Source organism: Nannospalax galili, unplaced genomic scaffold (assembly GCF_000622305.1).
Source record: "Nannospalax galili isolate Female #2095 unplaced genomic scaffold, S.galili_v1.0 scaffold765, whole genome shotgun sequence".
In the NCBI taxonomy this organism is placed as follows: domain Eukaryota; kingdom Metazoa; phylum Chordata; class Mammalia; order Rodentia; family Spalacidae; genus Nannospalax; species Nannospalax galili.
In genome coordinates this window covers 2679281-2693384 of record NW_008352647.1, presented here as the reverse complement: position 1 = coordinate 2693384, position 14104 = coordinate 2679281, and the positions used below count along the sequence as shown (strand labels likewise).

Sequence of the window (14104 nt, the reverse complement as noted above, 5' to 3'; positions counted from 1 at the left end):
CAGGAGAGCAGGAAACCTAAAGGACAGGGGTAACCCGTGAAATCTCAACAATATGGTTGCCTCAACTAGACATAAATAATGGTAACACATGTGAATTCCCTCCTAGATGAAGAGTTCAAGCAGTCAACGGGTGCTGAAAGGAAGAGTCAAGTATTCTCAAGGAGTATCTAATCCCGAGTGGTTAGACCTAAACATGTGTACATATGAGCAACACTAAATGGACTCAGTAAGTTCTGTATGTGTGTATGTATATACGTACACACATATGTAACAATAATTAAAGAGGAGGTCAAGAATTTCAGTGAGTGGGGGTGGGACACAGGAGGACGTGGAGGGGAGAGAGAGGGGGCAGAAATGATATAAATATAGTACTCATGTATAAAAGTCTCAAAAATTAAAATTTTAAATTTAAAAAAGGTTAATAATAGTGGGACCTGAGAGATAGAGAGATGGAGAGAGAGAGACACAGATACAAAGCTTTTTTTAGGGCTCTTCAGAGCACACAGCCCCTGGAAGCCAACTAATTTTTCTTCAAGGTTAGAAACAGCAGAACTTGGAAAGGCAAGGGAGACTAACCACCAAACTCAAGACCTTAATTACAGAACTGCGGATAGGGGTCCCACATCTAGGGTCAGAGTCACATGGAAAAGGGAAGGTGATGTCAAGATACACACTGTCCTTTCAGAGCCTGTCGGCAAGCAGCTGCTACCATACTGGCGGCTGTGGGACAAAGAAATGGTGACCCTTCCTCAGGACACAGCAGGAACCTTAGCCAAACCAACTCAGGCCCACAAGAGACTCCCTGAACACCTGACCAAGAGCAGCTGGGTCTGACTGAATCCAGCCCCTTTCCTACCTTGGTAAACAGGAAAAGGTCATTTAGACAGCTAGATGGAGGTCTGTAGGATCCCCTACAGAGGACCTTGCACTGCTATCTATGTACTAACTGCTTTAGGTCACATCTGTACAGGATCCTCACCAATACAGAGCCTAGATTCTAGAGGAATCTCTTCTTTAGATAAATGAGGAATAGAGAGTCCAAGGGGTCTTCTTATAATCACATGGTGCTTTATGGCAGATGGTGGCCTCTCAAGTATCCCCAAGGCAGTGTCAGCTCAGGCACTGGGAATACAGGGGAAAAGAAGAGAGGTGTCAAAGGGCATCACACTGCCCAGGCAGGCAGTCCTTTTTCCTAGGACATACCTTATTCTCACCCAGTCCAGGTGGTAACAGCATTGAGTCCCAGAGGAAGGAAGAGAAAGGAGGCTCATACAGAAACCTCTCAGAGCCAGAAGAGCAGTCAGTCACCTGTGATGTTTATTCATTTGTTCCATCATCCTGTTAGTTACTAGGCATCTATCTACTCCACATCAGGCCCTGAGTTGGGTCCTGGGGAAACAGATCAATAAGGTTTTGAGTTCCTGCCCTTCAGAAAACCCCTGCCTGATGGAGGAAACAGATGGAGAAGCAGATAACTATGAGGTCATACAAAACATAGAACAACAGGGAGATGTCTAGGGTGTTGGGTATGTAAAGGGTCTCTACGTCCCCCATGGAAGGCAGGTCTGAAAGGCTGACATGTATTTATACATGGCCTACAGTGGATTTGATGGCTACAGCCAGGGAAGGTAGGAGCTGGAAAAAATATTATTTCCCCAGCTTCTCTTTCTGAACACAGATGACTCTCCAGGTAGCCATGGTCACCCAAGTATCTCTGCTTTCCAAGAGGCTGATAGCGGCCATGTTTTTTATAGATGGCGCATGTCTGCTATTCTTCTAGCTATTGGACAGAAGCTAGGGCCCACTAGAGCCAGATCCCAGGACGGTCCGGGATCTCAAAGAACAGGCAAGTAAGCAAGCAAGCAAACCAACCAACCAATCAACCATCATAGAATGCCTCCATAGTATATTAGGTCACAGAGACATCAGCATATTAGGTGTACTGCCTTTTCTGCCATGTTCTCTCACAACCTCCCTGCTGTTTGATGTTCTGCTTTTGACTTTTCCCACACAACCTTGCCTGGACTTTCCTGCTTCTTTGTGAGCTACAGGTCTAATCTCCATTGAATACTAGCTTTCATCAAGGCTCAGGCCAAAGCCCTATCTTCTGCTGGTGCCTTGCCCTCCCCTCAATGCTAGTCATGCCCACAGCCGTAATTACCTGATGTACAGACATGTCAAAAAACATCTCCAGCTTCTCAGTTTCTGACCCTATACACTGCCTACTTCCTATTTCTACCTATGCATCTACTCCATCCCTCACCCCCCAAAACCCCAAAGACAAACCTCAAACACCAAAACTGTCTTTTCTATCAAAACCCCAGGCTTCTTACCATGTCCCTTTGGGTTAGCCAATGGTATTACCATTCAAATAGATACACACATTGAAACTTCAGAAGCACCCTTTAGATTCCCTCCTCTTGAGGCCAGCCAGATGGTTCAATGACTAAAAATACTTGCTGCAAGTCTGAAGATCTGAGTTCAATCCCTAGGTTCCACATAGTGGGAAGAAGAGAACCAACTCTTCAAGTTATTCTCTGACCTCCGCATGGCACACTGATGCGCATGCGCGCACACACACACACACACACACACACACACACACACACGCAAAAAAGATTCGTTTTTCTCTCATTAGTCCCCAGCCCAATCTTTCACATGCAACTTTATTATTCATGATTAAACATATTCACTAACCACCTATAAGGGCTTCATACTTGGAACATAGGTACCTCACAGAGCTTCAATGTGGATTCAATTTGTACACAATGATCGATATGTTGTGTTAAAGTCTACAGACGTGTTCTGAGAAGCTGCAAAGCACAGAGGATAAGGCCTCTGCTGGGTGGGAAGGGTAGCAGCAGCAAGAGTGGCATCTGGCATCCTGTCACTCATTTTTTGCATATTTACTTTGCACATTACATAAAGCTCATAAAACTGCTTTGCTTTATCCTTACAACTAACGCAATGAAGCAAGAACTAGGTTCCTATTTCCCAAGTATGAAAACTAAGCGCAGAGGTTAATGAACCCACCCAAGGTAACAACTGGTGAGTGGCTAAGCCAACAATATTTCAAAGCTGAGACTGTATGTTCCTTAGGCATGTGCTGTACTGCCTTGGGATCTGGGTGGGATGTAGCCAAGTGGGAGCAATGCAGAGGGGAAGGCGGCAGGACTCCAAGTGTGCGCTGCTGCTTGGTGGCACTCACCACAGCAGTAACGGTATGTGGATTTTTAAAAATTAATTTTATTATTTATGTGTATGGGGGGGGAGTTGGAGGACAACTGGACAACTTTCAGGAGTCAGTTCTCTTCTGAAAGGGATCGAACTCAGATCCTTGGGCTTGCATAGCAAGTGCTTTTACCTGCTGAGCCATTTTACAAGCACCTGTGTGTATATTTTAAGGTTTTGATTATCTTCTCCACTAGAATGCAAAATTCCTAAGAGCATGGACCACCTTCACAGCCCCATACCCAGAGGGAACTTAAGTTGTGTAAAGGAAGAAAAATATAGTGAGTCTTGGCTGACCAGCCTCTCCTGCTCAGCAGATAAATGAGACCCTCCCTGTTCCCTACAGCCTAGGACACCTGCAGGCCTCCCTACTGCCCTGTCTGTAAGGCCCAACCAAGAACACAGAACATGCAATGGGTTAGAAGGTAAAAGGAAAATCTGGGGTCTCTCTCCCAAAAAGGAAACCACAGCAGCTTCAGACTGAAGTGGAGAGACAAGAGGAAGATGGGAAGGGAAGGCGTTCCCCTTCAGAACTCCCGAACTTCTGCTTTCTCACCACCTAGCCCTGGCTCCCAGCTCTCTGGATTTTGTGTTACTGCTACCTCTTGCTTGTGGAAGCGGTGCCAGTTTGAAATCCTCAGCAGAGAACCACTGGGATTAGTTCTCAACGACAAAGTCAGTCATCAAACTGGAGGCCTGGTGACTCAGAAGGCCCCATCTCTGCAGACCCCAAGTTCTCCTGTCTTAAAGCTATATGACCCAGCCCCTCTACAGCATCTGATCATACTCCCTTTGGGCCATGCCAGCCCAAGTCACTCTCTTGTCTCCTCTGTGTTTCTTAGAGAAGCAAGACCTAAGTTAGTGATCTAGTCTCTTGACTTCAATCCACAGAGGCACAAACTCACTTGTTCATTGCCTTCCCAGGAAGTCTGGCTTAGATGCTTTCAAATTTCCTCTCATCCCCTCCCCAGCTTTACTGTTTCTCCCTGTGCCCCCTACTAATATCCTTATACAGAGCTTCATGCTTCCAGTTTGAGCCAGTACTTAGGGAAGAAATCAGGACAGCCTCTCGGGAGCAGTCATACCAGGTATTCTGTTCTCGTGTCATTGCTGACCTCAAGAAGATGTCCATAAAAATCCCTGGCAGTGACATGCTACCTTCCTCACCTCCCTAGTGGATATGCTACATGATCTCAAGGAAGGCCACAATCCCAGCTGGGACTTATGCTCAATTACTGTTGTGGGTGGAGGAAGTGATGGGGGTGGAAGAGAAGACCCATGTCCAAACATCTGGAGTATCAGGTGGGACAAGTATGTATGCGAAGGCTCAGAGGAGGGCCGCCCTGTCAATGGCTGTGCCCACCTACTATCTCCAAGTCAGAGCTACGACCGACCTGCTATCTCTAAACCTGTGAGACCTGTGGCTGAGGCCTTCCTTCTCACCTTCCTAGGGTTAGTCACTCTATGAACTTGGGCTCACACTGTCTGGGCCCAAGGCTGATCAGAGTTACTCTACCCCATGAGACTAGAATTCCCTCAACAATACCCACACATACACAGCCAGAACCTGTTGGGGACTCCTGCTGTGTAAAGTAGTAGTCTCTTCATGTCCGGAAAGCCCACAGGCTCGGATTCAAATGTAGAGACTCCTTTTTCAGCAGGATGCTTCCCTGGCATCTTCCTGACTGTCTTTTGAAGTAGCCGCCACAGAAACATGGCCTCTGGCTCTGGAAATGCCAGGTTTTCCTGTGTGATTTTCAGGCAGTCTGACAGCCTGGCAGGAGCTTACCGCCACATGTAAATGGGGCATCCTAAAAGTACCTATCAGCTAAGGTTTTTACTACCACCCCCACGGTATAAAGTGTCCTGGTTTTTCCTCAATAATTGGAGCTGGATCACCAAGACTTGGAGCCGAGCTGAGTCACTGAATAAAGAGCTGTAACACTGACTAAGCTGAGTCCCGTGTCTTGTTGCCTACGATCCAGTCTTCCCCGGGGGTGCTATCCTTCCATCATCGACTCACGGGAATCCAGCTTTAGCCGTCCCGCACCTCTCCTCGTGACCCGGCAGCTGACGGGCCCTGAACTTAGAGAGTGCACGGGTGAAATTGGGGCGGAACTCGACCGAGCCAGCCTCGGTAGCAGAGACCCACAGAGACCAGAGAAGCAGGGACACACGGCAACGCGCTGCGGGACCCGCCGCCTTCCAGGTGCGTGCAGGGGACCGGTGCCACGCTAGCAGCTGGTGCCCCGGGATCCCTGCGCACCCCATAAGAACCCAGGAGCTGTTAAGGGTTACTCTTATGTCAGAGAAGGCCAAGGCAAGGACACTCGCTGACCCTCAGGTACACATGCCCACAACAATCATTTCATAGGACTTCAATTCAGCCGTATCTCCAGGAAGTCAATCCTGAAGTGAATACCCCAGTTAGGGCGGAGAAAAATTAGATCCTACACAAGTGCTGTCAAACTTGCTGGGGCCCAAGCCCTCAGTAGTCTGGCCAGTTAAGTGCCAGGACCTAGAGCTTCTGCCAGACCATGTACTTTTTATAGTGTCCATGTTTCTCTTCAAGAACCTTTGTACAGATCTTCTACCCAAGACTAATGTGTAAGTCAGTGGCAGACAGACCCCACAGAACAAGATGGGCTGCCAAGGAGATCCCCCCCCCCCAGTCCTCAGACTCAGCCCTCAGCACTTTTAAGGCAACACTGTCTCCTGTGAACCCTGACTTTCTGGTTTGCTGCATGTTTCAGACTGCAAACTCCTCAGGATCAAGGACCAAGTCACCTTTTTTTCTTGTTTCCCAACTCATCTGTGCCAGGCCCGGGCTCAGTAAAGGAGATGTCAATCTTTTGCTAGAGAAAGCCTCACCCCATTTACTCCACATCCTGAATTTTGCTGAAGCCAGGGCCTCTGGCCAACACTGGAAGGACCAGAGCCGGAAGGAAGTAGCACAGCCTATACACAAAGCCTCCATGCGGGCTATAAAAAGGAGCCCCTCCCTGCTTCCCCAAGAATGGGCCTGGTTCCGAGGAGATGAGGGAAGAGCGCTAGCACTTGTGCCTGGGCTTAAAGACACTAAGCCTCTCAAAGGCTAGCCCAATGCCACCTCAAAAACTCTTCTTGAAAGGACAGCATGAGAGCATGAAGGGCTGAGCCAGGAATCAAGTGGAGACTCTCTGAGCACCAACTCTTGGGATCACTGCCCTTCCCCAAAGCAACCAACTCCACTGTTTCTGTTGCGTCTTCGCCACCGTATTCAGCTCGTGGCCTGATACTTCTTTCTCTGGCTCTCTGGGCACTGATAAGCATACTCCCTAGAACCCTGCAGGATTCTGGATTCCCATTCTCTGGAGGCTCCAGCACATGAAGCAAAGGAGCCCTGGGAGCAGTCATGATGAGAGCCGGCAAGAGGCTCTAATTCTGGGGTTGTGGTGAAACGCTGTGGCCACAACAGACCAGGCTCAGGGGGCAGCTCAAGTAAGGGCAAGTGTGTTGGGGCTAAGGGCCACAGGCACTGTACTATCCTTATCCAGAAAACCATTCCTTTCCAACTGCTGGGCTCCAAATCCCCCTCTAGACTAGTCTGCACCACAGTGGTGTGGCTGAGGTGAACATGCACGCCTAGCATAAAGGACAAAGGAACCTCTGTTGCTGTCAATGAGGGTTCTCTGCCCCTGCAGCATGCTCTCACCCATCCTTTGGACGGAATAGCCTCTTGTCTCCTTCACAGCACTCAGCACACCCTGTAATTACTTTGTCTGGCTGCTGATGGCCGTCCTTTCTGGCTTTATCTGCTCTAACTGTTGGATGTTCGTTACTAAACTCCACAATACTTGCTACAGTGAGCAATGTTGAGTACGAAGCTGGGAGCACAAGTGGTGACTTGCTTGTTTAGCGAGCTACTGGGGCCCAAGAAAACTGGATTGCTTGCTTGCTTTCTCCCTTTAAAAAAGAGAATGAGGTAAAAAAAACCAGGCGAGTGAAAAACTGGCAACTATAAACCAGTCGGAAGCAGACACACACCAGCCAGGGCCACGTGAATGGAGACACACTAGAAGCCTGAAGAGGTGCTTCTAATGGAGCACCTGGAGCACTGTACCCCATATCCTTTGTCCTCTGTAGAGATGTTGTTACCATGAGCCAGTAGGAGTCAGTCCAGAGGTAAAGTGCTTCTGGCTGCCACGTCAGTTATTACCTTTATTCTTTTAAGGGCAAGGTCTGGGAAGGCTAAGCATCTGGGGAAGGGTATCATGACAAGGGCAAGAGCAGGAGGCTCTGGAATGGAGGCAATGTGTCTGGCTTGTCCACAGATAGAAGCCTGGTCTGGGTAAATGACAGGATAGAGGAGAGTATCTATAAAATACTTTATTGTCACGTTCCTGGAGTAGAAGAAAAAACAATACTAGAGCGAGACTCAGAAATTCTATGTTCAACCATGAATCTCACTCTTGGGACCCTGGTTTCCTTCTCTAAGAGAGGGACAATAACTCCTGCCCTCTCTGGACTCCTGGAGCTACTGCAAAGCTCAAACAATACAGTGGTTGAGAAAACACACCACGTACTCCTAGTTCTCGGTATGCAGACTCAAGGAGAGAACAAAGAAAACAAGCAGACAGTAGATTGCCAGCCAGGTGCTTAGAGCAGCCACTTGTGCCCGTGCTCACCAGTGGAAAGACACAGAGCTCTGCTGTTCACACCAAGAAAGGAAAGAACGCTAAACATCAAATGCTGTGCTGGCCATTTTTTAAAAATAATTTCTTACTCTCGTATGTAATCTTCCTCTATTAACATCAGTCTATAACTCTGTGAGGAGAAATGTTTTTGTTTTTTGAGACAGGTCTCATTCTGTAGCCTAGGCTGGTCAGTAATCCACTCAGCAGCCAAGATGGCCTTGAACTTGCCACACCCAACTAGGAAATTGTTTTTAGAGAACAGTTTGACAGGCTAAAGTAACTTACCCAGGGTCACAGGCTGAGACTGCCTTAGCCACACACCTGACTCCCCACAGCTGTTTTGGAAAACAGTATGACTATCTGGTCAAGGACACCCCAGGCTACTCTTTGTCACTATCAGTGATTCCTCCAGGGCAACAGAGCACTACAAGGAGCACCAGAACAGTCACTCCTCCTATCCCATTCCCAGCTCTCCTAGGTCTCCCCAAAGTGCACAGTGACCTTTTCCCCTTTCTAAGGGGGAGGAGGGGAATCAGTCTCCAGAGAGGAAGGCCTAACGCTAGGCCTTTATAACCTCAGGCCTCACCACCTCCTGCAATGTATCCACCTGAGGATATACTGTCCCTGAAGCCATGTTCCACAGCAAAGGGGAAAATGTGAAAAGAGATGCTTTAAGTTGAGGGAGGCAGATGCTACAGACAAAGCCCTATCACTCTGGGCAGTAGCAGGGCACTTCCTGGAGGACAGGTTCTCCCTATGGTGCATTCAGATGGTAAGGTGAGGCCAGTTCAGCATAGAACTGGCTTAGAGACAGGTCAATATGATGCCTTTCCCCTCAGGAAAAGCAGCTTCCAGTCTGCTGTCTTCTGTACAAATGCCCACCATGGGAAAAAGTCCTGACTGCAGGCACTGCTGAAAGCTGCAAGAAAGAGTAAGCAGCCTCTCAGGCCCAGAATCAAAGGACTCCAGACCCTAACCACAAACACACATCCACTCTCCTTCCACCTGTCCCTCCAGGGGACGCAACTCTACTTCCCTCCTGTCAGAATTCTACACTAAGCAAGTACACCATGCCACACTTGATGCCAAGCACACTACACAAACTCTCATCAAATTCTCATAAAACCTTGAAATACATGCTGTTTACAGATGAGAAGCTCAGAGGGACAAAGTACATGGTCAAGGTCACAGAACAAGTGAGCACTACAACAGGATAACCCTTGCAGTCGGAGCTCACAGCCCAATCTTTGCCTTAAGTACCGAACTCTATTGTCTCACTTTTCAAGACCTGGCCCCTTTCCTCTCTGTCATCATGATATTCTAGTCCTGCCTCCTCCACAAGGAGGGTTTGTCTGGACCTTTATCAGTATTCTTCTGCAAACTGCAGTTCACTTTCTTCCCCAACATCTCTGACAGATAATTAGGTATGCCAGTTCCACCACTGTCTGCAGATTCCCACTGCTGATGGGCAGTTGTGTGGCCATCAAGCACAGCACACAGGGACCTTCTCCAGGCTGGCCCCCCCAACCTTCTCGGCCTCATCTCTATCACACCAAATGTATTCCAAAGCCTTACAGGGGTGACCCCCAGCCTTTACAGCTAAGCACATACAAACTCTTAACTTCTTCCCTGGTTCTCTCCTTTGCATTCAGAGCTATTTGTAGAGACCTTCAATAGAATATCTAATAACACAGCTTCCAAGGCTGTCTAGTTCAAAAGATCCTCAATGCTACATACCACATCTTTTTTTATGGTCTTTCTGAGACAGGGTCTCCCTGTAGCCCCAGGGAACTGGAACTCAGAGATCCGCCTGCCTCTGTCTCTCAAGTGCTGGAACTAAAGGCCTGTGCCACCACACTCGGCCCACCTACGGCATCTTACCCATCCTTTGAAGTCTTGGTGCCAAGCACTAGGCAAATAAGAGGTGTCTGAATGATGTTTATTGAACAAATAAATGCCCATTATTCCAAGGGGCCACCCGGAGGAAATCCAACTCAGGTCTATACATCTATGTAGACCTCCCCAACACAAAGTCCTGGGAGAAGCTGGAGGTGTTGGGCTTCCCAGCACTGGGTGTGTTCAGCTTTCCTTATCACCTCTAAAGCAGGCCTTAGGTTCAAAGGAAACAGAGCCCCACCTGGATGGGGGACCTGGAAACTCCCCATCAGGCAAGTCTGGGGTGCTAACAGCAAGAGGTTTGAGTTCCCCTGGAAAAATGAGAGAGGAAACACATGGTAGGGATGGCTAGCTCTCGAGATTAGACAAGTGCTCTTGCCCTTCTCCCACTGGAGTACCCAGCCAGCACAAAAGAATCCTTGCAGGCATCTGCACAGTGATCTTAGTCACGGCCCAACCTCAAAGCAGGCCTTATGGTACACTGCTCTCTTTGCCAGTAGGATGCCCACAACCACAGGGTTGCACCCCAGCAGCTGCTCCCAATATTACCCCCCCCCCCGAGTCCATTCACCTCAAGACAGTGAGGTATTTCTTTCTCCACCTTGTTTTCATCAAAGGTGCCAGTCAGAATTGACAGGATTTTTTTGTTTTGTTTCGGTCTTTTGAGACAGGGTCTCCCGGTAGACTCAGCTGGTCTAGAACTAAGAAGACCAGGCTGACCTTGAACTCAGAGATTGGCCTGCCTCAGCCTGGGCATGTGCCACCATGCCCGGCTAGAATCGTCAGTTTTAAGTTTCCCTGAAGGCAAGGACATGTCTTCATTTACCACCTAAGAGGGTGTGGCATCCAGAGAGTATCTACTACCAATCAGCCAAAGATAGAAGCCTGTAGCTCCAAAGTCCAGAGTCTTCACCTCGGGCCACTATGCTGACAGTGGTCCTCAACTGGACTACCTCACTAAACACGGATCTGAACCACCTCACCACAAAGGCACCACATGGAAACATGGGGAGTCAGAGCCTAGGAAGGCTGTCTAGAGTACAGACGCTCAAGTGGTCTTTGCCTGTAACGAACAGTATAAGCATGAGTTTCTCCTCACAAGGGGCCTAAGGCCACAGACAATGTGGGGCCTAAGGGCCACTGCCAGCGTTATAACCTGAGAGCTCAGTCACTGATCATCCCTGTGAGGACTGGGCTCAGCTGAGACTGGTCACACTGGCATGGAGCACTCCCGGCATTTCCACTTCCTAACCTATAGAATGAGGTGGTGCTCCTGACAACCCTGCAGGCGCCTTTTGTGAGGGTTAGCCACAGAACACAGTGAAATGCCTCTTTTGCACTCAGCAGGAAGTCTGCAACTGCTTTTTATTCACTAAACTTCTGCAACACAAAAAGCCAAACACCAATCTGATTCCTGTCACACCACCACCACACAACCAAACAGCACCTAACACCAAACAAAGCACTTTCTACCTCTTTCAAGCCAAACTGCTACCTTAGAAATAAGTAGGTGCTAGCCTGTTTCACAAGTGGCAAAGTGAGAAAGCAGACTTCAGACAGAACGAGGTCTGATCTGCACTTCCCCTGCACCTCTCCTTCACACCCACAGTTACCCTCTCTTCACGTCCTGGACACACTGAGGTTGGCAATATCTATCTCTTTGGCCTGGCTTTAGGCACTGATTACAGTTAGCAGAAAACAAGTCAAACACCTGAGGCATTTGGGCAAGAGGCTCAGAACCCACCAAAGCAGTGAGGTACAGTGGGCAGCCATGGGGCAGGGCTTCGTGGGAGGTGCCGCCTACAAGGGCTGAACTCCACACTAGCCTGCCAGCCTTCCCCCCTAGACTCCTTCAATCTGGACCTCCAAAATCCAAGGGCCTGGGCATTTTCTGTCTAACCATCCATGCCTCTCAAGTCTCAGCTACCAATGAGAACTTGTCTCCGGCTGATCCACGGGACTCGGGAAATGAGGTCCCCTGAATTCCTGCTCCCATCAAACACCAGGCTGAGATACAATGGACCACTTGATCCCCTCCCAAACCCCTTCCTTCTGCTCAGACCCCAATATACAAAGAAGTCAATGTACAAACATTTTCTCGATTGAAACATTGTTCTATGCTACAGGTGGGTAGATGAGCTGGGGAAAAATGGAATGATTTCCTCTCTTTTTCCAAGTAGCAAGTTTAGTGAAACGTGAACTTGGTCTCAGTCCTCCTCCTTCCTGTACCTCTTCCCTCTCTCAACAGCCACACTAGACCCTACCTTAACATTCCCAGTCCAGGGTCTAGTTATTACTAGTAAAACTGTTTATTAAATAAACATCTACAATATGTGAGCCACTGCAATGTGTCAGCTCCTATTTATTAAATATTTAATATTTAATAAATAAAAACATACTTTTCATTAACTATCTCATTTAATCCAGAGCGCAACCAACCATTTATGGTGGATATATAATACTATGATGTAATACCACGCCCAGATTACAGAGGAAACCAAGGCCCAGAGAAGAGAAGTAACTGGCTGGCTGGGTGACACACAACTAACATACAGGCTTCAAATGCCTTCAACCAACAGGCTATACTTATTGCCTGCTGGTCACATGTAAGAACGCAGCTGTTACCCAAGAGATGGCTATCAGGGAACACTGCTGATGCCACCACTTAAACGCAGGGAGTACTACAATTGAAAAAGAGGGGCCCATGCTGCAATCTGATGTCTGGGTGACCTTCCCAAGGCTGTCTCAACTTCCTGCAGTGTATATCCCTCCACGCTGTTCTCCCAATGACTGCCAGGGCTGATACAGTCACTGACAATGGCAAGTGCCATTTCTGTTTGGCAGTGTGTCAGATCTAGAGTTTGCCTCACCACAAGACCTTCCTTCCTCCCCATCTCCTCACCCACCTACACACATGCACACCATACCCAGGAAGATCTGTGGGACCTTCTCTTGTGCTGCCACTTCCTGATCTCCACCCACTTCTCTAACATAGACCTGGTTCTGAGACTGAATCTCTCCTAAAGTCTCCTGGGGTCTCTGCAGGAAGCAACTCATAGCCTGGACTTACAGATACATCATCTCCTCAGCTGGGAAGTGAGAGACTGGAGGACAGAGCTGAGTGCCCATCCAGCTTCACACGAAGGCAAATGACTCTTAGGAAGATATGAGGTTTCTCACACCCTCCCTTCTTTCCTCCTACCAGAGACCTGTGCAAAAGCGCCAAACTCAGGCCTGGGAAGGCTGAAGCAGGAAACCAGGGGAGTCGCTCTGGGCTCCCTGTGACCACCGGACATGCAACACAAAGGACTAGCCTTCCAACTGGCTGCCAGCTCCAGAGAGGAGTACCTGATCCTGGGGCCAAGCTCTTGGTTACATGCTTGCAAAGGCAAAGGAACCTGGTCCCTGTACCAAGAGCCTCAGCTCCAGCTTTGGGTGTCTGCCTACCCACATTGGCTTCCAAAACTCAGCTTTGGGACAAAAGAAGCATCCAGGGAAAAGGCAGCCAGTACCTTCCAACTCCTAAAAAGGACCACTTTCTTCCCTGTGTCCCAGCTTTGCTCCCAACCCAGTCCTAAGTTCTACTGCCCAAGTTCTACTTAGGGATCCCAAAGGTCCCTGTGTAAACCCAGCCTGGAGGTCTGAGAGTTTCATACAGCACTTTCAGGAGAAACGACAGTGGGCGGGAACGGCTGGACGCGCCCCCAGGTTCTCGGGCTGGGTGGGGGCCCGTTGGCTGCCCCTCACACGGCTGACACCGGTCCCTGGGGCTAAGGGCTCGAAGCCTGGTTCACAGACAGGAGTTTTAGGTCTCAGGGCAAAGGGCCTGGAACGCTCCGACCGTGCTGGGATGATCAGGTGATCCAAGACTCGAATGCCCCCAGCCCGGAGTGACCACCCGCGGCCTGGCGGAGGCGGGAGGGCCCCGAAGTTTGCCCAATTGTCCGGAAGGCGGGCAGAGCGCGAAGCAGCGCTCTCGCCGCCCCCGCGCAGCGGGCCAGGCCGGGGAGGGGGCGCACTTACTGGCCCCCTCGATCTTGTCGGCGCCGCGGCTCCACGTGATCTGGCGCGTCTCCAGTTTGACCTGGAAGGTCTTCCGTTCCGGCCGCTGCGACTTCTTGGAGTAGAACAAAGTCATGACGGTGCCCACCTCGAGGCTGCGGCAGAGGTGCAACACCTCGGCATCGGAGGGCGCGCCGGGCCCGCAGCCATTGGCGCAGGGGGTCGTGGCGCCCGCCATGGCTCCAGAGACGGGGGCTACGGCGCAGGCCCGGCGGGCCCGGGGGCGGGCAGCGGCAAGG

General features: G+C 49.6%; 2 protein-coding genes across 3 annotated transcripts in view; one reads left to right on the top strand and one right to left on the bottom strand.

Moving 5' to 3' along the window:
- Positions 1–14098, bottom strand: part of Plcg1 (phospholipase C gamma 1) — a 34572-nt gene extending 20474 nt beyond the window's left edge. Inside the window, exon 1 of one of the 2 annotated variants that reach the window (XM_008849586.3) lies at positions 13827–14098. In XM_008849586.3, coding sequence (XP_008847808.1) covers positions 13827–14043 — 217 coding nt within the window. In that variant the 5' untranslated portion in view covers positions 14044–14098. The remainder of the gene's footprint in view (positions 1–13826) is intronic. The other variant, XM_008849587.3, reaches the window with a different exon arrangement.
- Positions 14042–14104, top strand: part of LOC115067076 — a 9529-nt gene continuing 9466 nt past the window's right edge. The window contains exon 1 of the mRNA XM_029554320.1: positions 14042–14098. Coding sequence (XP_029410180.1) covers positions 14042–14098 — 57 coding nt within the window. The remainder of the gene's footprint in view (positions 14099–14104) is intronic.